Consider the following 26,395-nt stretch of genomic DNA (forward strand, 5'->3'; position numbering starts at 1 on the left):
TAAAGCAAGGGAGGACACTATAACTACTAGGGCTGGGACGAGTCCAAATTTACTACCCGGGTACCCACCACCCTATTACCCGACCCTACCCGGGTACCCACTGTAGGTCTCAAGAGATAGGTACAAACTGTCCGATTGGGAAAAGTATGACAGTAGCTCTGGTAAAATGTGTTTAGATACATGTATGAAAGGCTCTTGTGAATACTGGTACACTGAAGTTGACTGAATTTTTATTTTTATTCAAACATATAAAAGTCAGAAGGAATGGGCGTAGTAGTCAGGAAGAACTGACTTGTAGTTTAAACATAGAGTTTCAGATACTTTTTGTCATTAAACAATATATCACGTGACTAACCACAGGTCCAGGTAGTCCTGTGGGTACCTGGGTCCTACTCAGTACCCACCCGACCCTAGTACCCTAGTACCCGAGTACCCAAGTTACCCGTCCCAGGTCTAATAACTACCATCTGATAAAATATTTTTGGGGTAAGACTCAGAGATGTTCTTGTTCAAACGTACATGATGGTTTTGTCTAAAATCAACCACTACCAAGGTTCCATGCTTTCCAACTGAACAAGTTGAGTTCAACGTAATGAATTTGGACCCCACAAGGCTGGGATTGAATGGAACTCCTCCTCTAAGTAGCCATACCAGCACTCAGCCCCAACCGTCCTTGATCATCCCTTTGTATACTTTATTTATGAGTTAATGATAATGTGCTACAAACAAGTTTCATGTTTGCATAATTACTTATGGCTGAATAAAGACTCTCAGTTGGGATGAGGATTAAATGACCTGTGAAAGACTTCCTCATTCCAATCGAAGACTGGGCTGTCTTGCACCTTACTGCCACACGTCATACATAAGTGCAGTGGCCAGGAGGTCATCAGAAGAATCCAACAATGAAGCATCCCCCCCCCACCTCCCCACTGCATCTCTAGTCCCCCCTTGATCCTAACCTCAGCGCTAGAGATACCAGGTAAGCTGCCTATTTACGTAAAATACATATTAAATAAACTTAAATATGCAGACAAAAAAATCCTAGCATATCAAATACACAGCAAAAAGTATAAATATGCTATTGAAATAAAATTAATGCATATATTACTATTAGATAAAACGTTTGCATATATTACTACTGCTAGATCATGACTGCACATCAGCCGATCGAGAAATTCACCTACTAACAATTACATTCTGAAAAGCTTCAGGGCATAGTGATGGGATATTACTTGTATCAACAAGAGCAGAATGGAATATCACATTTATACTTCAGGGCATAGTGATAGGATATTACTTGTATCAACAAGAGCAGAATGGAATATCACATTTATACTTCAGGGCATAGTGATAGGATATTACTGGTATCAACAAGAGCAGAATGGAATATCACATTTATACTTCAGGGCATAGTGATAGGATATTACATGTATCAACAAGAGCAGAATGGAATATCACATTTATACTTCAGGGCATAGTGATAGGATATTACTGGTATCAACAAGAGCAGAATGGAATATCACATTTATACTTCAGGGTATAGTGATAGGATATTACTTGTATCAACAAGAGCAGAATGGAATATCACATTTATACTTCAGGGCATAGTGATAGGATATTACTTGTATCAACAAGAGCAGAATGGAATATCACATTTATACTTCAGGGCATAGTGATAGGATATTACTGGTATCAACAAGAGCAGAATGGAATATCACATTTATTCTTCAGGGCATAGTGATAGGATATTACTTGTATCAACAAGAGCAGAATGGAATATCACATTTATACTTCAGGGCACAGTGGTACAATATTACAGGTGTATGCCCCGGCACAGTGGTATGATATTACAAGTATTCACCGGGCCAGAGGGGTGTTTTTAGGGAAAGGTTGAACAAGCAATACAGAGGTGCCTGGAGAAAGACAAGGCCATATATTATTACATATTTTTGTTGAGCATCATCACATTTGCCCATGCTTAAATCATGCCCTTGAGTATATCCTAGGTATATTTGAAGTTTATTTGAAGTATATCTGAGGCATATTTGGGGTATATCCTAAGTATATTTGAAGTATATTTGAAGTATACCTGAGGCATATTTGGGGTATACCCTAGGTATATTTGAAGTATATCTGAGGCATATTTGGGATATATCCTATGTATATTTCAAGTATATCTGAGGCATATTTGGGGTATATCCTAGGCATGTTTGGGGGTTATATCTGGGGTATATCCTAGTTATCTTTGAGGTAAGTAAAGCTTCATATTGTGAAAGTAAAACAAGAATGATGAAATCATTGAAACTTATTAATTATAATTAGTTCTTTATTCAACACATATATACATAATCTTGCAACATGACATAGTTACCATAGAGACTAAGGCACTGAATGAATGCCAAACAAAATTAATATTTCCAAACTTTGAATTGTTCAGCAATTTTGAAACAGAGCATAGCAAGATGCTTGCCATCCTAAGCCGATCACAAGTTCCACTTTGAAGTCACGTGAGATATTTGTACATGTAGCGGTCGGGGTTGTGGTCAAACAACATCCAAGCGCCGAGGACTTAATGTCCCTTTCTCCACCAATCACATTCCATTCTATCTCTAGACAAATTTGCTTTACTGATCACGATGCAATATTGGTCTGCCAGGCTATCCCCCTCACATCATATTATTCAAAGAACATACTTCCTCCTTTCGTAAGTCAAATACGCAACAGACGCGGAAGAACTTCGAAAATCTTGTCCTTTCGTTTGTAAATATTATCGTCTGAGGTTTTTCCGACTTCTCAGATGAGAAAACTTTTTAATGTCTGTATCTGTTCCTCCATATTTCTAAAAATTGTCACAAAAATTTGGAAACACGATTTGTTATTAGCAGTAGATATGAGGCACAAACACTCACGAAGACCCCACTTCCTGACATACATATAACCAGCTCCATGTCCTGCTTCTGGAGCCGAGGGCTAGGATAACCAAATATGCACAGAAACAGTCAAATTATTATCAACGTGAATGACTTTTCAAAGTTGCAATTTGCTGAACTATATAGTATCATTAGTCACATTGTAGACTTGACAACATTTTTTCTCACTTAAATGTTTCATTCTTGTTTCATCTACTGAATATACACTAGAATTTATCAAGTCAGAAACCAGTTTTAAACTAAATGTTAATAAATACTATAGTGAATATTTTTGCTGCTACACCTGTTCAAGTAACATGGCTGGGGACACCAAACATGGGCAAAGTATCCTTTCAGGTCCTGATATCAGTTTTATCTCGGTCAAGCAGGACTGGCAACAAACTCTGAGGACGAGTGAAATAAAGTTCTGGGCTAGTCACAAAAAAACACAAATCTCTAAGGTAACATTCCTATTTCACTTGTGCATTAACTGGAAAGAACAAATATGCAGGATTTGGTTGTCCCTAACTTATTAGATTACTACAGTAACTAAAGACATACCACAAAGGTAGAGAGTCTTGGGCCATCGTGTCTCTGGTAAGTAACTTGATAAGAGTGGTTTGCATGTGTTAGCTTACACAAAAGACAAGACTTTGAAAGACGGCCTTAAAACAGAGTGCCTGGTTTGAATGGAAGCTTTCAACATATCAGTACCTAGCCTGTTGAAACCAGCCTACAGAGAGTCTACATTGAAACCAGCCTACAGAGGGTCTACATTGAAACCAGCCTACAGAGGGTCTACATTTAAGCTTTGATTACCTCACATACCCTATTATGTACCCAGTTCAGGATGACATGACATGCATTAAGCTGTTGTCAGACGAGAAGCGCTACTGCTTTCACAACATGTGGTAGTAACAACTACCCTGTGCTGAGGAATGAGACACACAGGTTTGCTTTAAGCGTAATGAAGTCTTGTATCAATGCAACAACATAACGTACAAAGGACAGGCTTCTTGGGAAGGAAAAATCATATAATTATATCAATCAGCAGCGGGAAAGTATATCTTAGCGCTAAGGTGATGGTAAGCGCTAAGGTGATGGTAACTCCCATACTTTAAAATAGGCTTATTATAGTCCTGGCTCTGTGATCACTTGTGGACCTGGGCCCTGGTCACTGAGTTTTTACACTGAAACTTGCATTAGGTCTGAATATTTACAGTAAGAAGACAAATTATGACAAAATGAATTTCCAAAAAACTCTGAAGTTTGATGTCATTAACGTTTCTGCATCATCATGTCATCATCGCCATCATCTTCACCAGCAGCTATCTTTTAATGCTTCTCCAAATTGGACAATGCTTGGGGCGTTTCACAACTGAATCTTCTAAAAAACCTGCTACCACTAATGGTATGCCTGTTGCCATGAAATAATTGCTAATTGCCGATGAAAACATTTCTGCTTGACATGAATACAAGAACTAGGACTGGTTGGAAAAGTCAATCAAAATGATAATTGATCAACAAAGGTACACGGTTTGGGTGTGGAATGTCAGAAATAATCAGTCACACATGACTAAAATTATTCAAGGTTCAGCCATTATGAAGGAGAAGACAACTACCACTGAATAACGAACAGGAAATGCACCCTGATCCTGGATATAGAGAACAAGATTGCAGACAGTAAGGCTGAGCGGGGACATGCGTGACAAGTACCAGTAAGTGAGTGAACTGGATTTAACACTGCTTTGAGCAAACAGTAATCCAGTTATTTTACAGTGTGTCAGCTTCATATGGGCAGAAAGCCCGAAGTGATGCAGGTCTCAGACGTTTACCACTTAGTGAAACCCAGGGTGGGACAGACCTAGAAACATAAATGAGGCGAACCAGGATTTGAATCCATGATCATGTTTCTTGTATGCACAGTGAATTGTGGCACCTTAGACGACTGGACCATCCATGTCTCTACCTTGATTAGTGCCTTGTGAGTCAGTGAAGAGCCCTGGCTCTGGCTGGTGGATCAGTCCAAAGGAATTGATGACAAGATCTACCTTGATAAGTGCCTAAAAATACTGCCTTGTGAGTCAGTGAAGAGCCCTGGCTCTGGCTGGTGGATCAGTCCAAAGGAATTGATGACAAGATCTACCTTGATAAGTGCCTAACAATACTGCCTTGTGAGTAAGTGAAGAGCCCTGACTGGTGGATCAGTCCAAAGGAATTGATGACAAGATCTACCTTGATAAGTGCCTAACAATACTGCCTTGTGGGTCAGTGAAGAGGCCTGACTGTGGGATCAGTCCAAAGGAATTGATGACAAGATCTACCTTGATAAGTGCCTAACAATTCTGCCTTGTGAGTCAGTGAAGAGGCCTGACTGTGGGATCAGTCCAAAGGAATTGATGACAAGATCTACCTTGATAAGTGCCTAACAATACTGCCTTGTGGGTCAGTGAAGAGGCCTGACTGTGGGATCAGTCCAAAGGAATTGATGACAAGATCTACCTTGATAAGTGCCTAACAATACTGCCTTGTGAGTCAGTGAAGAGGCCTGACTGTGGGATCAGTCCAAAGGAATTGATGACAAGATCTACCTTGATAAGTGCCTAACAATACTGCCTTGTGAGTCAGTGAAGAGGCCTGACTGTGGGATCAGTCCAAAGGAATTGATGACAAGATCTACCTTGATAAGTGCCTAACAATACTGCCTTGTGGGTCAGTGAAGAGCCCTGGCTCTGGCTGGTGGATCAGTCCAAAGGAATTGATGACAAGCTAGTATGGAAGATCAACTTCAATATTACAAACTATCAATACCCACTGTTCATCAGATACATATCCAGCTCCTATAGTCAACTGAAAGAGCATGTCCAAACGGGCTGAAAGAGTAACCTGGTGCCCTCACAGAAAATGGTGTGAGAAAGAGAGTGAGCAGGGTTTACAAACCAGGCCCACTGGCAGGACGAGTGGAAGCTTTAACCATACAATGTGTTACTCACCAACTGTTGAATAGCGACCTCAACCAGCTCCCTGAATGTGATCTTGGAGGTCTTGTGTGTTTCCCATAAGTGTTTCACCAGCTTCACGATGACCTCGGTGTCAGTCTCCGACTCAAACTTCATGCCCTTGTTTTCCTGAAACAATGAGTGAGTGAGTGAGTGAGTGAGTGAGTGAGTGAGTGAGTGAGTGAGTATGGTTATAAACCGTATTTAGCAATATTCCAGCAATATGAAATGGACTTCACACATTTTACCCATGTGTGGGATCGAACCTGGGTCCTCGGTGTGACGAGCGACTGCTTCAACCAGTTAATATTCAAGGCCAGTGTCAGTTACCTGATTTGGGAGTCTACATTGAAATTTAGTGTTTCATTCCGCAGTATGTATTAACTAATGAAATTGCAAAATTCTTAACAGAGGCATAATAATACATTGTTTGGTGACACACAAATCAGCATCCTCCACTATCTAGTGTATGATAGCTTCATCTTATTATGATAAATACCCGGCACAAGTTTCTCCCATACAGCTTGGTGTGGGAACTGACACCTGACCATCTCCTTCTCTAGGTCTTTCCACAGCACTTCCCTTGCACATATGTGTTATTCAAATCGGAGTAAAAGTGCTGTGGTTGAATTGGGGGCTGGGACGAGTCAAAATTTACTACACGGGTACCCAACCCCCTATGACCCGACCCCCTATGACCCGACCCTACCCAGGTTTCCGCTGTAGGTCTCAAGAGTTGGGAACAAAATGTCCGATTGTGAATTATTTTGCCAGAGCCCTAGCAAAATCTATTAAGATACATGTATAAAACGATCTGATCATGCATACACTGAAGCTTTGTCTTTTCACAAACTTAAAAAGTCAAAAGGAATTTGTGCATAGTCGGATAGATATGCAAAATTTTGGAACTTGTAGTACACGGATGGATTTTTTAGGTTATTATCATAATGATATACCACGTGACTAACCACGGGTCTGTTTACCTTAGTCCTGATGGTATAAGAGTCCTACTCGGGACCCACCCAACCCGAATTACCCGTATCAGCCTTAGTTGAATGGCAGTGAATGGCTTCAGGTACTATTATAATAGAATGGGTTGTTGTTGTTGTTGTTGTTGTTTGTTGTTTAATGCCACACTCAGTCCAACTATATGACGGCGATCTGTAAATAATCGAGTCTGGACCAGACAATCCAGTGATTGACATCATGAGATTCAATCCATGCAATTGGGATATGATGACATGCATCAACCAGGTCAGCGAGCCTGACCACCCTATCCCCTTAGTTGCCTCTTACAACAAGCATAGTCGCCTTGTATGGCAAGCATGGGTTGCTGAAGACCTATTCCAACCCAGATACCATGGATACTCCAAGGTAGCCGACAGGGACACAATATGGCAACACATCTTCAACATTCACACTTCTCAGCTGTATACAAGTATCAGCATGCTGTAAGTTAAATTAGTTTCAACCTTCAGGACATGGTAAACATGCAACTGACATTAATTTATCACCATATAACTCACTGAATGTTAATCTATTACATTGTAAGACGTTTGACAGTTTTGATCTTATATATCAAATTCTTTCAACTGGTCCCAACCAAATCTTCAAAGTGGGGAGGATTACCTCCTGTGTGTTCAGGAAATATTGTATGTACCTATCACTTAAAACCTTAACACCAATTTAATGGGACTAACTTAAAGACTTGACATGTAGGCTTTAGAGAGTCAATTAAACCAAAGTGACCAAACGATTTTAACAGTAAGCACTGGTTGCCTTGTGGTTAGATGTGGTGTGTCTATAGAAATCTTAACAAAAAAACATATATCAAAAGATTTCTATAGACACACCACATCTAACCATTGCTAACCACAAGGCAACCAGTGCTTACTGTTAAGATCGTTTTGTCACTTTGGTTTAATTTCATACAGAATGATTGACAGGTTTTCCCACTGAAGTGGCAAAATAACTCTTGATTTTTTCAAATGAGATTGACATGAGGTACTGTCATTAAAAGGCCATTTGTGTGTCGTGAGTTGAGAGAGTCGTGGCAAATTAGGGGATGTAGGGATGTGAAATGCCTGCTTGTCTCTGAATATTTTTAAATCATAAGGTCAACCAGAACGTGTATAAACAGCACACACAATTGTATTTCTTCTACTGAAACATGTTAAACCACAACATTCCCAGACTCTCCCTTCCCATGTTTGGGACCAGTCCTTTGTTCCATGAGCACACAACATGAAAGTTCAGATGGAGATTCCAAAACATAAGTTTTTTAAGAAAGGATAATGTTTAAAATGGACTTGCAAAAATGATAATACATGTTAATTTTTATTTTGAGCCAGCTAGTCTGGACTTGGCTCTTAGCCTCATTTTCAACAGATTTTAGTGTTATATGCTTTATTATTGTCTGAATTTACTAGACTAAAGTTTTACTAGACTTGGTCTTCGGACTAGTGGCTAAAGTCGTATAGTGAATATATATGCAGTGAATGAGTGTAAGCAGAAACTCATGCCATTGGATCTTGATTGGGGTACAGTTACATATAGCATCAGCCCGCTTTAAGAACTTGTTTCTATTAAATAATACCTCATATAACAGGAACTGAACATACATAACAACTGCAAGAGTTTTACTACCTCTTGGAGCTGCTATGAGTGGTTGGTAGCCATAAATCATCTATCATACGACACACACATGCCAAGGCCTAACGACACTACTTGGACTATGGACCAACAGAAAACCTTGTATTATCTTTCACAAGACATTCAGCCTAATGAAAATATTGACAAATAATGTGTCTTCATTAGGAAAAACAATTATGACCCTGTTTTCAAATTCATCATATATTCATTAAACATTACCATCATAAGCTTAAACTCATATTTTTAAAATTTCATGAAAATGATTGTCCATGCTGTCAGAACGAATGTTATAACTGTGAACCTAACAGGAATTTAGACCACAATATCTATATCTATCAACACAGTTATGTAACAATAAAAAAAGTTAAAAACAAAAAAACAAAAAAAAGTAAAGTAGGGCTCACTCAAAAGTTGGGGACGTAAATTTCAATACTGTAACAAGAATACACCCTACTCAACAATAAGAAAGAAAAACATGCACTGTATCACATCTCGTCTTCTGTGATATATATTACCGTAGAAAAACTAGAACAAAAGTATTGACACTTGTCGACAGAGACAAGCCTGGACTTGCAAACCAGCCTGTCTTTACTGTCACACACACAACCAAATCCCGAGATCAAAATCTCAGCGTAACTATCACACTGCCAAGAAGGCTGTCATGCAGACTGAGCTATTGTGAAGTCAAGCCATGGTCTCTTCCTGTTCGAGTTAGCTTTAGTTTATACTACTTATATCATATTACCATTATATTGTGTTGGGGCCTTGCCAAGGTAAACAATTGTTCGCTGAAAGTCATTTGTGTACAATGACCCAATATATTCGGAACAGAATAAGTTCAAAGGGAGAAGCCGGTCTTCTTCCTGTTCGACTGGAAGGTTGTGTCTACAGGATTTGGGTAAATAATGAAAAACATCAATTTCAGATAATTTGTGACCATTTCTCATTATACATGTACAGAATGTTAAAGCGTGTGAAAATATGTAACTTACCAAGAAAGACTTGATATCTTTGTAATTTGTGATGATCCCATTATGTACAATCACAAACTCTGAAAAACAAGAACACAAAATGTGAGACATGACATACAAAGTCGTATTGCGGCAAGGGTAACATTTTAGAGGGCAGGTTATCAAGTTTTTATTTATTTTGTTTGTTGTTTAACGCCACAATCACCAATATTCCAGCCATATGACGCAGTCTGTAAATAATCAAGTCTGGACCAGACAAGTGTAACAGAGGGCAAGTTATCAAGTTATTATTGGGGTGTTGTTTAACGCCACACTCAACAGTATTCCAGCCATATGACGGCGGTCAGTAAATAATCTAGTCGGGACCAGACAATCAAGTGATTGACGTCATGAGCATCAATCCACACAATTGGGGTACGATGACATGCATCAACCAAGTCAGTCAGCCTGTGACCACCCGATCCCGTTAGTCCTCTCTTACGACAAGCATCGTCACCTTTTACAGCAAGCATGGGTTGCTGAAGACCTATTCTACCCCTGTTTTCGAGTACTCCAACTTGGGCCAATGGTAATTCACCTAGCTGTCATGTTATGCAACGATCATGATCATACAACCATTGTATTGTGAATTCATGTTTTGAGTGAGTATGGTTTTAAGCCGCTTCCTGCAATTTTTAAGCAATATCACAGGGGTACATCACACATTGTACCAAGTTGGGAATCAAACTCAACATTCATGTGCAATGATCAAACACTATAACCACTGCCTCGTGAAGTCTGTACAAAAAACCACGTTTAACCATCATAAAAGAAGAAAATAGATTATATTTTTTTTGCTTTACATTTTGCTGTCATCCTTAATAGATCAGAATTACATTTATCTTACACTCAGCTGTCAACAACATGTTATTCAGTTGTCAAACATTAAGCATGAAAGTCGGCAGATGTTGTCACAACACTCATGTTAAGAGCTGAAGATGTAAGGGGTCACTACATTTACCGTATTCGACGTAATAAGCGTCCCGCTCTAATAAGCGGTATTTGCTAATATATTGGCTAGTGAACAATCCTAATTAGCACCCCTTCCTATTGATCAATGTTCACAAGACTTATTTATTCGCTTACAATACGCACTCGTGTGTTATATGTACCCTTAATTATGGGCAATTAAATTCTAGAAAAATATATCTGTCGTACATAAACATTTCAGGCTGTCAGTATAAACCACAAAATTTATCTTTCAACTCGTTTTTTTTCCCGAAAATAATATTCTAATATGAGACCCCTATTTTTAATTTTGAGAGCACCCTTAGCGCTTATTACGTCGAATACGGTAAATACAATAGTAGCACACGTAACCTAAACTGATAACGCCAGGTTTTACAAACAGGCAGGATAACTATCCGAAAGTTAGTTTGTTTGTTGTTTAACACCACACTCTGCAATATTTCAGCTTTATGACGGCGGTCTGTAAATAATCGAGTCTTGACCAGACAATCCAGTGTTTGACGTCATGAGCATCAATCAACACAATTGGGGTACGATGACATGCATCAACCAAGTCAGTGAGCCTGACCACCCTATCCCATTAGTCGCCTCTAACGACAAGCATAGTCACCTGTAACGGCAAGCATGGGTTGCTGAAGACCTATTCTACCAGGAAACTGTAGGAAAAATAAATCATAAAAGGATGCCTTTCTGCACCCTTTTCCAACTAATAACGTTCAGTTACATTGACTTGTATTGATCTTATACAAAAGACAAAATCGTGCAAACTTAGAAAGGCTTTCATGTCAAGGTGTACCTAGGGCATGGACTCGTCAGTGTTGTATGACGACCTGGTGAAATGTGATACTATTGCAGGTGGTAGATGAGTCTTAGTCAAATACCTGTTTACTGAATATATCAGACACTGTACACAGGTATGCAGGCTCCAGTCTGCTAAACACAGCAATACCATAAACAAACAATACCGTCAACTTCTTCTAGGACACACGCAATTGTCCACGTCTTAAGTTTGTCCTAGATGTGTACTTTTGTAATACTTGTGTACTTCCCAGATGTAGACATGTTTCCTTGAGAGAGAGTTTCATGGTGAATGACTGAGGCGTGCATAGATAGACACGCCCACTAGTCCATGAGTCAAAGACGATTGAAAGTTTGAACTATTTGCTAACAGAAGACCTAAACCAGGGGAGCTGCACATGAGGTATGGATTTGTTGGATGTGACCAATAGTGTGTCCGAACTATCTCCACCTTGTGTGTGACTCTTCTGTTCAAAATCCCCGCAGTATGACAACAGTGGACATATGCTCTGGGGAATCAAACATGGATCTTAGGTGTGACAAGGAACCCTTACCCGCTGTGCCACCTGATATACAGAGTCCAAGGTCATGAGATCTATTGACTGACTGACTCACTGAGTATGGTTTTACGCCGCTTTTAGCAATATCCCAGCATTATCACGGCGGGGGACACCAGAAATGGGCTTCACACATTGTACCCATGTCGGGAATCGAACCCTGGTCTTCGGCGTGACGAGCAAACGCTTTAACCACTAGGCTATCCGACCGCCCCTCTATTGACAAGTAAACCGGTGACCAACAGTGTCAGCATGTACCAGTGTACCAGTGTTGAATTCTGCCTCCTTTAATGTTCATGGAAACTCTGTAATACCCCATGGTGGTCACAGATAATAAACTAAATAATAAACTAAATAATAAACTAAATAATACACTGAAATACACCTTTCACCAGTATTTTAAGAGAACACGTCTCATTTAGCATGTTCTTTATGTTACTCTGGCCATGATTTCAAAACGCCTTTCAGGACCTTCCCAAAGACACATTCAATGACATATTTGGTACAAGTTGTATCTACTTCAGACATGCTGACAATTGACAGTGTACTTGTCAGAGGGCAATGAACATTTTCCAACCCTGAGGCTATAGAAGTTATTGCCAGCAATAAATCCACACATATATAAGCACAAGGAAACTAGTATTCATATGTAGGTTAGGAATAAAATCACTACAACAGCAAGAGGCCTATGCTGCTATAAATGTATTATGTATATTCTTTCTTTCTTTTCGGGACAATGTGGAGGGAAAAATATTTTTCTTCTTGTTACAAATAAAGAGGATTACAACTGAAAATTGAGTGGAACGCAATCAACTTGTGCATAATGAGGTGAAGCAGAAGGCTTTAGGATTACAAACATATTTATTGTGGTCTTTGTGAATGAGTGGTCTCATAGCATTGTCAGCAATATTCCAACTATATCACAGTGCCAGTCAGCAATACTCCAATAGTCCAAGCCACTAAGGTCCTCTAAACATTTCCCTTTCAATTTGTCGAGGAAATGCAGCAAGTTAATAAACCGATCAATGATGAAAATGTGCCATGCATTAAAAAAGTTGGACCTTCACACCTGCTGCAAAAGGGGAGATAATCAGTACCATGCCAAAGAATGGTAGAACAGAGCTGGGGTCCTGACTTCATGAGGTTTTCTGTTCTAGTATTCTGATTTAGGGACCCAATAAACAACATTTGGGAAATGACAAGAACGTTAATGCTTAACTTTGAACACTCATTTCTCGGAAGCATTGCCATTTTTCTATCAAAAATGTTAACTCACCATTGTCAGGATCTGACCTCTGTGGGTGGCTGTTGCGGGTGCTGGGTTCTCCGTGAGTGGCCCAACGTGTGTGTGCAATGCCGACATGGACATTGTAGGGCTTTTCGAAGTTCACGTCCTGTGCAGCTGAAACACAGGAGACATATATGGTATCTTTGGTGGAGACAACAGATGGCTACTTGGTAGCCAATCAATAGAATATCAGGGAAACAAACTGATCGGCATAGAACTGATGAATAAAACGTTAAGTCATTGGAAATGCTCACAAACAGAGTGACTATCTGATAAAACAGTAATATATATATATATATATTCCATCAATTTCATGTCAACATGTTCATACCATGATCTGAAATTTTCAACATCTTATTACTTAGTACCAAGAGCAGATCGCTGACCTTGGGATTTGCAATATGGAACCCTGGGATATTATACACAAAACCCCTGGGATTGTTTTTCATAGGATCCTTTGATGGGAATGGAATGAACCTCGAGTTGCAACCCTGGTATATTCTACATGTACTCCGCGGATCTAGACATGCAACCCTGGGATATTCTACATGGGACTCAGTGGATCTCGACATACAACCCTGGTATATTCTACATGGGACTCCGCGGATCTCGACATGCAACCCTTGGATATTCTACATGGGACTCAGTGGATCTCGACATGCAACCCTGTATATTCTACATGTACTCCGCGGATCTAGACATGGAACCCTGGGATATTCTACATGGGACTCCGCGGATCTCGACATGGAACCCTGGGATATTCTACATGGACTCCGCGGATCTCGACATGGAACCCTGGGATATTCTACATGGACTCCGCGGATCTAGACATGCAACCCTGGTATATTCTACATGGACTCCGCGGATCTCGACATGCAACCCTGGTATATTCTACATGGACTCCGCGGATCTCGACATGCAACCCTGGGATATTCTACATGGGACTCAGCGGATCTCGACATGGAACCCTGGGATATTCTACATGGGACTCAGCGGATCTCGACATGGAACCCTGGGATATTCTACATGGGACTCAGCGGATCTCGACATGGAACCCTGGGATATTCTACATGGGACTCAGCGGATCTCGACATGGAACCCTGGGATATTCTACATGGGACTCAGCGGATCTCGACATGCAACCCTGGTATATTCTACATGGGACTCAGTGGATCTCGACATGCAACCCTGGTATATTCTACATGGAGCTCCACAGATCTCGACATGCAAACCTGGGATACTCTATGTGCAATGTCATGAAATACTTACTTCGTACTGCCTCTTCCAGCATGTTGACCTTGCCAATCTGTCTGATGACCTTGATGAAACATTCTTTGCTATCAACATTGCTGCCCTCAAATGCAACACCTAGAAACACAAACCGCTGTTAGTACTAGATATAATGGGGATACAGACAAGCTACTCATTCATCCTAAGTGTAACATGACATAGATGTCCCTTCTTAGGGTCTTTCAAATTCTAAACTGTCAAATGTCATTTTATTTGTTATTTAATGTCAGTCTCGGTTTCATTTACGCCCTTGGTCAATTCCCCCTCCATATACAGGTTGTGTCAGTTTGACACAGGCGTCGAAGCACAAGGTGATATATTTGTTTGGTTGTTTGTTGAATTGACGCTGCACTCAGCAATATCCCAGCTATATAAAGGCAGTCTGTAAATAAGGGACTCTGGGCCAGACAATCCAGTGATTGACATCATGAGCATCGATCCACGCAATTGGGATCGATGACATGCATCAACCAAGTCAGCGAGCTTGACCACCCGATCCAGTTAGTCGTCTCTTATGACAAGTACAGTCAACTTTTACAGCAAGCATGTGTTGCTGAAGACCTACTCTACCCTTAGGTCACATGGTGATATAAGACTTGTGTCACGTCACAATGCCAGATGATACTTTTCATGATACAAGAGCCCTCTGATACATCTGATGATACAACACATATTGTGATGTAACAGCTGCTGAATATTACAGCAAACAATTGTAAAATTGGGCCACGGTGGACATTGTGGCCTTTGACAAAAAATTCCTGGGCCAGGCAAACCAGTCAGGTGACACATTCTGTACACTAGTTGTTAAGTGTTATATCTGTTCACTAGTTGTTATATCATATTTGTTCATTAGTAGTTATATATTATATCTGCTCACTAGCTGTTATATATTATATTTGTGCACTAGTTGTTATATATTATATTTGTGCACTAGTTGTTAAATGTTATTTTCTGTTCACTAGTTGTTATATTATATTTGTTCACTAGTTGTAATATTTTATATTCGTGCACTAGTTGTTAAATTATATTTGTTCAGTTGTTATATATTATATCTGTTCACTAGTTGTTATATATTATATCTGTTCACTAGTTGTCATAGATGTGTTCACTAGTTATACATTATATTTGTTCACTAGTTGTTATATTATATTTGTGCACTAGTTATACACTAGCTAAATTATATTTGTACACTAGTTGTTTGTATATTATAGCTGTTCACTAGTTATATATTATATTTGTGCACTTGCTAGATGTTGTATCTGTTCACTAGTTGTCACATTATATTTGTGTACTGAAATACCTAAAGAGGGAATATTAAAAATTAGTAAAGAAGTGTATCACAGTCTCAGCATCTCGTCAAACATGTTTTTGTTTGCCAAATTTAACTAAAGGCTTCTATTTCTAAAGTACACAGGTAATAAAAATCACATCTGTCTGTTGACAAAACAGGAAAATCTCTTGCTCCATAGCTCACTGTCGCCACACTTCACAGCACAAGGCATTTAACTGTTCCTAAGCTGATACCTCATCAGTGACAGAGTGACTTTATGATGCTTGCAATAGTGCTACTGTAGCAGCTGAACATTTAACCATCAAGTAACCCAATATACATGGAAATAATAGGGCCTTTTGTTTCCCTAATATCTGGCCGTATCGCTCAGGGTCATACAGAACTTTAAATAAGCACTGTTGCCTGATGATGAGCATTATAGTCATTGTGAGTGACAGTCTTGCCTAAGCACCTTTCATACAATAAGAATACAGATCCATATTTATAGTGCACTGTTCCACTGCTTCACAGGATGTCTAGAATTACTACTCAGTGTATGGATCACTCCGATATTACATTTACATTGCTTGTTAGTCGTTTAACGCCGCACTCAGTAATATTCCAGCTATGGTCTGTAAATAATCGAGTCTGACTGATCGATATGTGACTGACAGAAACATTGGGGACATTAAATCAGTAGTATCAAGTAAGTATTAATTAATTTTAGCAAGTGTATCATCCTGTAGCGATACACAAAATAAGTTAAACGTATTGTGTATCATATCATCACATGAAAATAACCCTCAATTTCCAAACAATATGGGCTCCCTAAACCACTGTAGAACCATTTTTCTGAGCCCTGAACAATGATTTTCATGGATAATTTATCCGTTGGCCCATGAATATGGACAAAAATATTACAGAAATCTTAAAAAATGAATCAAAGCAAATTAACTCAAGTCACAATCCTTCATGACGTGTAAATCACTACGTGTTCTCTTTCATCTCCACCAAGCACTGCCATGAGCTGTTTCACAGTACAAACATAGTTAAGAATATATATCGAGTACAATTTAAGAAATCATTTGCCTTCCAGTGCTGCCTAAAACATACATGCCTTACAAGCTGTGCATTGATGATCAATATGACACCTGTATCGTAAACAGAGTTCTCTCCTGCATAAATCTACATTTCATTGTAAAATGTGCCTCCAGACATGGTAGGACAAAATCTGTCAAAGTAATATTTTAACATAATCAGTAGGACTTTGTACTTGCAAACAAATTGTATTGCGATATATTGCAAAACAGGTATCTGTATTATCATATTATATGATTGTTATGATATATTGGGTGTAAAAGTGTTTGACAATGATTGACACTGATTGTACATGCAGATCCTGTTTCGTGCATAGTGGAGTAAATATTACTCAAAATGGTCAGTCGCCGCCATTTTGTAGTCATGGATACAGTGGAGATAACAAGGCGAGAGAAAAATAGTTCTGCGTTTTCGCAATTCATTTCAAAGGGAAACATCACTTGAGAATGAATTTCTGTGTAGATTGTAGGTTTAACGATAAAATAAATTCAAAACTTGTTACATATTAATTTTCACCCAAAATATTTGAACACTGAAAAATATTGCATTCCATATCGTTTGAAAAGCAAATTGCAGTACACTGGTTAACCATGAAGTCACAATAATCAGGTTGAATGAGTGAATGTTTTTCACCACTTCTAGAAAAAATACAAGGGGAGTCCAATCAAGTTCAATTCACAGATTAACAACAGTCAAAGTCAAGCTAACACTTTGGGAATAAAATACTTGGAAGATTATTTATCACTGCCTATCTACCAGGTTAACATTTCATAGTTTCCACCATGACAGACTGGGTGAGCGAGTGACATGGAGTTTGACAATGCCCTGAGTTTCACTTCAGACATCTTGTCATCTTGATGTGGGAGGACAGCACAGCAAGACTGATGCAGGTCATAGACATACTTTCATGAAACTCACGACTATACAGGTACTTTGATAATTTAAGTGGGAGACAACCTGGTGCAACTTTTGCATATTATATCCCCGTGTTATGGGTTTTCGGACACTTAAGAAACATTTCTCTCTTATCACATGAACAACTGTAAATCATCTCATTCACATATAAAAGACAACTTTCTCTTGTAAACAAGCCATCATCTGAGTAGTTACAATATCTGTGTGATGCTACACTCACGGTTTTAGCGTGAGTAATCGCAATAACCATAAACGTATGATGTTCGAAAACCTATGATGAAACAAGTGAAGACTCAGTTAATAATTTCACGTACATGTATAACATATTGGAACCAGCTCCAATGGATCTGATTGACACGTAACATCCAGCTATATTACCCAAAGGGTTAGAACTAAGCCAGATACCACTTCACGTGCACCAGTGTATTGTGTACGGCATTTTTGATGTTATTTGAACCTTAAGCTGAAGATTTTTTACGTCCATCGACAATTAGGGCAGACTACCTTGAAAAATATCTTGTGACTAAATTCTATTGCTACACATATGTAGACACAAAAATAAATAATAGCTGATTGTGGAAAACATGTCTGCTAATAATAGGCCTGTATTGTTGTTATTATTGTTGTTGTTGATATTATAATTATTATTATTATTAACAGAGTTAATGTTGAAGACAATTGTAATGTGGAAGTTCCAGACTGATAAGGATCAAGGAACATATAGAGCTAGGTGGCTTAGCTTCCTTACAATGATGGGCTATTTGTCTCTCTGAGGGTCAATGACCGGACCCCTGTGAATCTGAAGCACTACACTATGGATGAGTAACCATGGTAACCATTATACCTTTCCTCAACACGAAGACGAAGTTAACATGGATTTCAGTTTCTTCAATCTTCCAAAGAAAAGTGCCGAAAAATTAAAAAAATGAAATCCATAAACATCCTCTGTCCTAGTTGAAGCTACAGCTTCTAAAATGTCACTTAATAACCATATCTCCAAGATGAAATTACACACTTACTCAGAATTTGAAAGTTCATGGATAAAACTAAATAATCGTTAGGGAGCCTGTTGTCGTCTTTGATCTCATATACATGCTTTAAACAGTTACAGGGACAAATGTGAAGTCCATCTGCACTTTTGACCATGTCCTCAGAGGAACCCGCATTGTCTGGTAGGGTCCCCCGACTGGTCGTTTCAAAACTGTTTAATGTCACTAGGAAACAAACAAAACGTGGGAAACAGAGGAAAAGTAAACAAGTCACCCACCTGCTGAGTCGTATCCTCTGTATTCCAGACGTTTTAGGCCGTTGATGAGGATGTCCAGAATCTCACGTCTAGTGCTCGGCACTAAATAGTTCAAATATGCAAAGATACCTGGAATAAAACAAACGTCAGCTTGTTAGAGACAGTTCGGAGTTGCCAACAGTTACTTGCTTTGCTTAAAAATATTCATCTTTTTAACTTCAAAACCCACACTATACCATCAGCTCAATTTCAAAGAAATCTTCACTTCTGAAATCCCCAAATGGAACGTTTTTAACAGTAACATTTAATTCAAATACTTTTTACTTCAGAAAGCCTCATTAACGAGACTAACACAGAAACTATTTACCTAACGGTAAGTTCAGGGATTGTATGATCCATATGGGAAATTAAATACACAATTCGTTACATATTGCATCTCTGCACATTTCAATATCTTACACTAATCCAACGTAAGCAATACAGAAGCCCAAAGTCAAGCTTGTAATCTAACCAGTCAACATTTTGCAGATGTTCACAAATACTACATCTGTTTTTATTAACAAACTGAGCACCTGCCAATATACAGTCAGATATACAGTACTCAAAAGAAGTTAGGGAACACCTGATTCTTTGATTTTACTGTAGTACAAAAGTATACCAGACTATGGCATGATAGATTAACTATATTTATATGAAAGAATCAGCTGTTCCCCCATTGAGTAGTCTACAAGGCTAAAGGAGAGAATACCAGTGTTGCTGAACAGACTTAATTGATTTTGCATGAAGGAAGTAAAGTATATGATCTTGGACAGATGCAGCTCTTTATCATTACTGTTAAGCATTACCACCCTGAAATAGATTACCGTGCTGCTGTAAACGTGCACAACAAAACCTAATGTCCAGTCAACTGATTATAATTAATTCTTATACTAAGGAATGAGGAAGTTGTCTAGACACTAATGCAGAGAAGGTTACCTTCAAGGCGAAAACATATCTGGCGCAATACCTAGACTACAGTCTGGGCCAAAACATGTTGAGTCTTACAGACTAAACTTTTATGTTGGCATTATTATCAAAATATTTTTGTTGTAATATACAAACTGATATATGAACTAGTATTCGACTGAAATGTTTCTTACAAGTGGCTAAAGTCACAGGCTGTAACCATGGTGAGGTGAAGTGATTTGGGGTTTAACATCGCATCCAAGATTATTGCACATATATGTGTGTGGCTGCTTGTACTAGTCCGGATTGATGCCGATTTATTGTGCAAGGACACTGACATACCATTCCACAGTTTAACATGAATACCCCACTCAGACACAGTATACTGACTCTGAGCTTACCAATTCTTGTTTTAGCCCCTTAATGCTGAGCGCCAGACAGGGTAACAACAAGTACCATCTTTTAACACCTTTTGGTATGACGCACCCGGGGATCAAACCCCGAACTTACCACTCTCGGGGCGGACGTTCTACCACAAGACCACGGAGGCCGTAATCATGTTACATTGGTAAGGAAGTTATAGCCACAGAAAGAATACATAAACTTTAAGTAGCAGAACATTAGCCTTGTACATTCTAAAGTAAGCTGATCTAGGGTTTGGGGCATTTACGACCTTCATAGGAGGCTGTTTTATGCAACAAAGTACTCTAATCTCATGATTCTATGCACGTTCAAAGTCATGTCGCTATTTTCCCTGCACTGCAATAGAGTTTACTTAAATTTTGGAAAAATGAGAAATGCAGATTTTTTAAACTGCTGTCCACTTACTATATGTTAATTTTGTTAAAGCACGTCACACACACCAAGTCAGATATATAGTACTCAAGGGTAGTACTATACTATATTATACTATACCAGACTATGGCATGATAAATGAACGTTATTTATATGAAAGAATCAGGTGTTCTTTAATACTCTAATCTCATGATTCTAAGTTCAAAGAGCCACGTCCACCATGTCACTATTTTCCCTGTACTGCAATGTAGTTCCATTAAATCCGATGTCACAAAAATCAGACCTTTCACTCCAGAACAATATCTGTTTGTGCCTAAATCACATAGTTTTAAACTTTATCGACTTGTGTTATACTTGACACAGAAAAGACCCGTGGGTGAGAACGTCTTTGTGTCATGCACCTGCCCAAAGGGACATTTTGACTATCTCTCTGCTGTGACACTATGTTCAAAGATAGCTGTCATCTTCACTTAGTCACCTCTTTCAAACTATAAACATTTTTTACAGATACTTAAACATTATCTGATAATGACATTCCTTAAACTATTGGAAAACCACAGTGAAACAAAAACTAAACGGACAACTGTCTTCATACCTATTATAACATCACAAGTTTATATATTCATCGCCAAACGAAACCTGAACCCTAGAAATATATAGAGAATTATGTACATTAAAACTAATCAGTCAAGTGTTACCACAGAGTGTCTTCATTTTCATCACCATAGGCTGCACGTGATTTCCAAACTTTACACGCTAATCCTGCAAACTATCTCTTGTGAAACTGGTCTCACAAAGTGAAATTATTCTTACACAGGGTCTCTGTGGACTGTTTTTCCACTGGTGCGTCATTGCATCCTGGTGCAAGATTATACTGAAAGGCAATATATGTTCGTAACTTAGGCATTGTGTAAAGAACTTATCATTCACATTGTGTAACAGTCTCGCTTCAATGTTCTTCCCGGTATGGCATGGGATCACTAGACATTGCCATGCCCTTGACTGAATACCGTAATTGTTATGCTAACAGATAGATTAGCAGTGGGACGGTGGGGAAGCCAAGCGAGCTCCTCACAGTGACATCCAGTGTCGTGGAGCTCTCTATACTAGGTAGACACAATTTTATGGATAATAACTTCTTTAATACTGTAAAAAGCGATATTTCGGTATAGATCCTTAGAGACTGAATGAGGGACATTGTACAAATAAGGTAAAACAGGATATCCCATATCCCATATCTTCCACCTACTATATATATTATAGTAGGTCTTAGACGTTTACCACTTTGGCGAAACCCACGAGCATGGGTATGGTGCTGACAAACCTAGAAACCTAATTGGGGCAGACCGAGACTCAAACCCACAATCATAGCTTTCTGGTGTGCCCAAGGAATGCAACTACGCACAGTGATTTGTGGCGCCTTAGACCACTGGGCCACCTGTGCCCCCTCAAAGACATAAACAAAAGTAGAAACGTTACTACATTTGGGGTTAGAGGGCAAATTTCAAGATTCTTGTAAAGGCTGTGCCAGAGAGTGTAACGAAGGTGTCACGCGCTGGGAAGGAGGTTCGTAGCCAAGAGGAAATGAGAGTGCACCCCTCCCTTTTTCCGGACACCTTACATGCCAGCCTGTGTCAGTCTCCTATCATGTGTTTTTTGTTTGTTTGTTACCTTGTACCCCATGTATCTTGGACCTAAGTGAATGAGTATGGCTTTACGCCGCTTTAAGCAATATTCCAGCAATATCACGGCGGGGGACACCAGAAATGGGCTTCACACATTGTACCCATGTCAAGAATCGACCTGGGTCTCCTGGGTTGCAAGTGAAAGCTATAACCACCCAACTGCCCCTATCCTGGATCTGCCTCTCGGTGCTCAATGATTTGAGCAGAAGCCCATAACCTCCGATCAAAGTTACCCTATAAGTGAGTGAGATGTTTGTAACGCCGCTTAGAACAGTATTCAAGTCAGCTTAATGTGAGAGGAAAGACCGACTTGATGCAGGTCTGAGATTTTTGGTGAAATCCACAAGCATAGGTATGGTGCTGACAAACCTAGAAACATAATCAGGGCGAACCTGGATTCAAACCCACAATCATGGCATACCCAAGGGATGCAACTCTGCACAGCAAATTGCAGAGTCCGAATGTGAGTGAGTGAGTATGGTTTTACGTTGCTTTTAGCAATATTCCAGCAATGGGGCCACCAGAAATGGGCTTCACACATGGTACCCATGTGGGGATTGAACCGTCTCAGTTTGAACATGTGGGACTTAATAATAGTAGCTACTGTAACCATACAATTAACACCAACTTACTTTTGCTAAAATGGCAGAAAGAATGTCCTTTGTTGCGTAATACAGCTAACATCCAGAAATCAAAGTTATAAATGTATGTGATATATATGACTATTAAGAGTTGGTCTAGTCTTGACATGTATTAAACTCCATGATACACCTGCTAACCAGACACAATAGACACTAGAGTATACATACATATCCAAGTCGTATCATCTTGTCAGCATGCACAATTAACACAATAAAAACTAGGCATTAAATGTATTTAGATGGCAGATTGTTTTGAAATATGCAAGTTATGTGCAACTTCTAATGTGACAAACAACATGTGTCTGGAACATTCTGTATTATGAATCACAAACTTTCTGTTTGTTAAATCTTTATTTGAAATAATAATGACTTTTTCAATATAATTATGTTTTTCATCTTATATTATTGAATATCTGCGAGTACCAGCACATGTCTTGCAGTCCGACTTCGCAGTGTTTTTTGCCTATCACTTCCTGGTTCGGCTTATCTGCGGGTCATATCATTTTCTTACGTATTTCAATGGTCAAGTTAACCTCAGCTTATCTACGGGGTCGGCTATCTGCGGTCATATACTGTAATCGGAAAATCTCGACAATCACTGTGGGGAGCATCTACTCAACGTAATAAGTGCCCCGCTCTAATAAGCGCCCACGGCGATATTTGCTTATATATTGGCTAGTGAACAATCCCAATCAGCACCCCTTCCGATTGATCAATGTACACAAGACTTATTTATTCGTGTATAATACCCACTCGTGTGTTACATCACCCTTAATTATGGGCAATTAAATTCTGGAAAAATATATCTGTTGTATGTAAACACTTCAGGCTGTTAGCATAAACCACAAAATTTACAATCTTTCAACTCAAAATAATATTCTAATAAGCTTCCCCTATTTCTAATTTTGAGAGCGCCCTGGGTGCTTATTACGTTGAATACAGTATATTAAAAAAGTATTCCTCTTAAGAGCAGACTCATTAATCCAGAACCTCCCTTACTTGACAATTACAATGAGGAACATCTACGTACCATAGAACAGTGTTCCTAGGAAGAGCAGCCTTGTTAATGCAGAACCCCCCATTACAGGAAAATTACAACGAGGAACATACCATAGAACAGCATGCCTATGACTCATTAATCAAAGTGAGTGAGTTTCGTTTTACGCCACTTTTAGCAATATTCCAGCAATACATGTATCACAGCAGGGGGCACCAGAAAAGGGCTTCACACATTGTACCAATGTCAGGAATCAAATCCGGGTCTTTGGTGTGACGAGTGAACACTTTAACCACTAGGCTACCCTACCGCTCCTTGTTAATCAGAAATTTGTTGATTCAGATGATTTTACTTGGAATGACATTGTCCAGAATAACAGAGTTTCACTGTATGTAACTGGCCCGATATGTTGAGCACAGATCACAGACAACAGAATGTATGTGTAGATTTCAATGTGCCAGAAACAGCACACTTTTTCAGCAAATGTATCATTGAATGATTATTTAAAAAAACGTATTTAAAAAAAAGAAGGAATTCTAAACCGGATTCAAGTTGCCACTGTGAAAATGAAAATTACTGACAAAAGTTCATAAATGTTTTCATAAGCTTTGTAAAATAAGTTATATGACTAGTGAGAGGGAAGGGGGCTCATGTGTGTAAAATAAAACTGGCAGGCAGCCATATAATACAAGAAAAACAAACTGATTCCATATCAAGGCTGAGACAGCTGTCTCACTATTTCTGAGTCACATGAGTCTTCTCATGCCATGCTCTGAAACAGCGTGAAACAAGACAGATCCTATGCAGGTTGTACACTGTTCAACTGTTCATCATCTAGAATTCTTGTTAAGAATCAAGAACATTCCCACCAAGTGAGTGAGTGAGTGAGTAAGGTTTTAAGCCGCTTTTAGCAAAATCCAGCAATAACACGACAGGGGACACCAGAAATGGGCTTCACACATCATGTCGGGAATCGAACCCAAGTCTTCGGCATGACGAGCGAACGCTTTAACCACTAGGCTACCCGACCGCCAACATTCCCACCAAGAGCCTACAAAAAGCGACAATAATGCTATGAAAATAATAATTCCCATTCTCTAACAGACTTACAGTTTTAAATTCGAATACAAAAAATACCAATTTTCAGAACTTACAATGATGAGAACATTTTTAAAAATCTAATATTGGACAATGATTTTTTTACGAGTTTGCCAGCCAAAGGCACTTAGTTGGAACTCCTATACAGATCACTGCATAATTCTGCACTTGTCCTCTGGACTAGTCTAACAAAGTAAAAATTTCTACGGCCTCAGGCAGGTGTTTGTCATGGGATGGATGGCTGTGACATTGTGGTGCGACAGTACATGATTGTGTTGTGAAACAGACAACACCAGCCACTGCAGAAGGCAACATAGACACTTAGTCCCTTTGATAACGTTATTCTTCTTTAACAATATACATCCACAAAATATAATCCAAACAGAGTCCAAAGCAATGCTTAATTTCACAGCTGAGGCAATCTAGACTTGATTTCATTTTTGTAATTTAGTCTCTGAGGCCCTGGCTATAGCCCATGCGGTGAATAACCTACTGATTCATTGAAGGTCTAAGTGATAACTATCGGTAACCGTTGTTGCTAGTCACTGACCATGACATTTTTACAAATATGTTAGGAGAATTCTTTTCATTATTATTTACAGACGTCCACCGTCAAATAGCTGGAATATTGCTAGGTAGCATTAAACAACAAACACACTTGTCCTAAATATGACCTACTTCCAACCCTGGCCGAAATAATCAAATATGCACTGAAAATATTAGTATAACAAAACTTAATATCTTCTTGCCCAAATGACACTAATAACACAACAGAATGCTCCAGGCATTGCCCAACATCGTTTTGTGTAATTTATGACAAGTGCATCCCCATCTTCAACACTGATGTAATCTTAACCCACACAGGTGACTCCATCAATGAAATCAGCCCCGACTCCTTGCCCCTGGGTCACAGCAAAGCAGCTGTCCCTGACCTGCCCCCAGGCAGGGCTTGACAGGTGCCCCTGGCTGTGACCTGACTGGGGACACTAGGCCCCAACCAGACAGGTTTATATTCCAGGATCAACATTGTTGAAATGGATGACATAAGTAGTACCAGCAACTGGTGATTACCAGGGCAAGCAGGCTGACCTCACAAGGCCACTGTTTTACATTAGTCCCTCAGCAACTTCTGAGTAAATATCACTTTTAACCATTGGCTTGGCTACATCAATTAGTTTAAACAAAGACCCTTTGGATGGTACTGTGTCTACAATTCATACTGAACAATATCTA

General features: G+C 39.2%; 1 protein-coding gene across 6 annotated transcripts in view; it reads right to left on the reverse strand.

Annotated features, from left to right (window-relative positions):
* Nucleotides 1–26,395, reverse strand: part of LOC124133353 (glutamine--fructose-6-phosphate aminotransferase [isomerizing] 2-like) — a 74,374-nt gene that overhangs the window by 39,049 nt on the left and 8,930 nt on the right. For 2 of the 6 annotated variants that reach the window (XM_048400851.1, XM_048400848.1), the window contains exons 1-6: nucleotides 21,440–21,565; nucleotides 19,023–19,130; nucleotides 14,452–14,550; nucleotides 13,171–13,296; nucleotides 9,553–9,611; nucleotides 5,903–6,037 (exon numbers count right to left, since the gene is read on the reverse strand). In XM_048400851.1, the coding sequence (XP_048256808.1) occupies nucleotides 5,903–6,037; nucleotides 9,553–9,611; nucleotides 13,171–13,296; nucleotides 14,452–14,550; nucleotides 19,023–19,130; nucleotides 21,440–21,467 (555 nt within the window). In that variant the 5' untranslated portion in view covers nucleotides 21,468–21,565. Of the gene's footprint in view, nucleotides 1–5,902; nucleotides 6,038–9,552; nucleotides 9,612–13,170; nucleotides 13,297–14,451; nucleotides 14,551–19,022; nucleotides 19,131–21,439; nucleotides 21,567–26,395 lie in introns of those variants that run through there. The other 4 variants (XM_048400853.1, XM_048400852.1, XM_048400849.1 and 1 more) reach the window with 3 other exon arrangements.

Source organism: Haliotis rufescens, unplaced genomic scaffold (genome assembly GCF_023055435.1).
Source record: "Haliotis rufescens isolate VD_foot unplaced genomic scaffold, xgHalRufe1.0.p SCAF_20, whole genome shotgun sequence".
In the NCBI taxonomy this organism is placed as follows: Eukaryota; Metazoa; Mollusca; class Gastropoda; order Lepetellida; family Haliotidae; genus Haliotis; species Haliotis rufescens.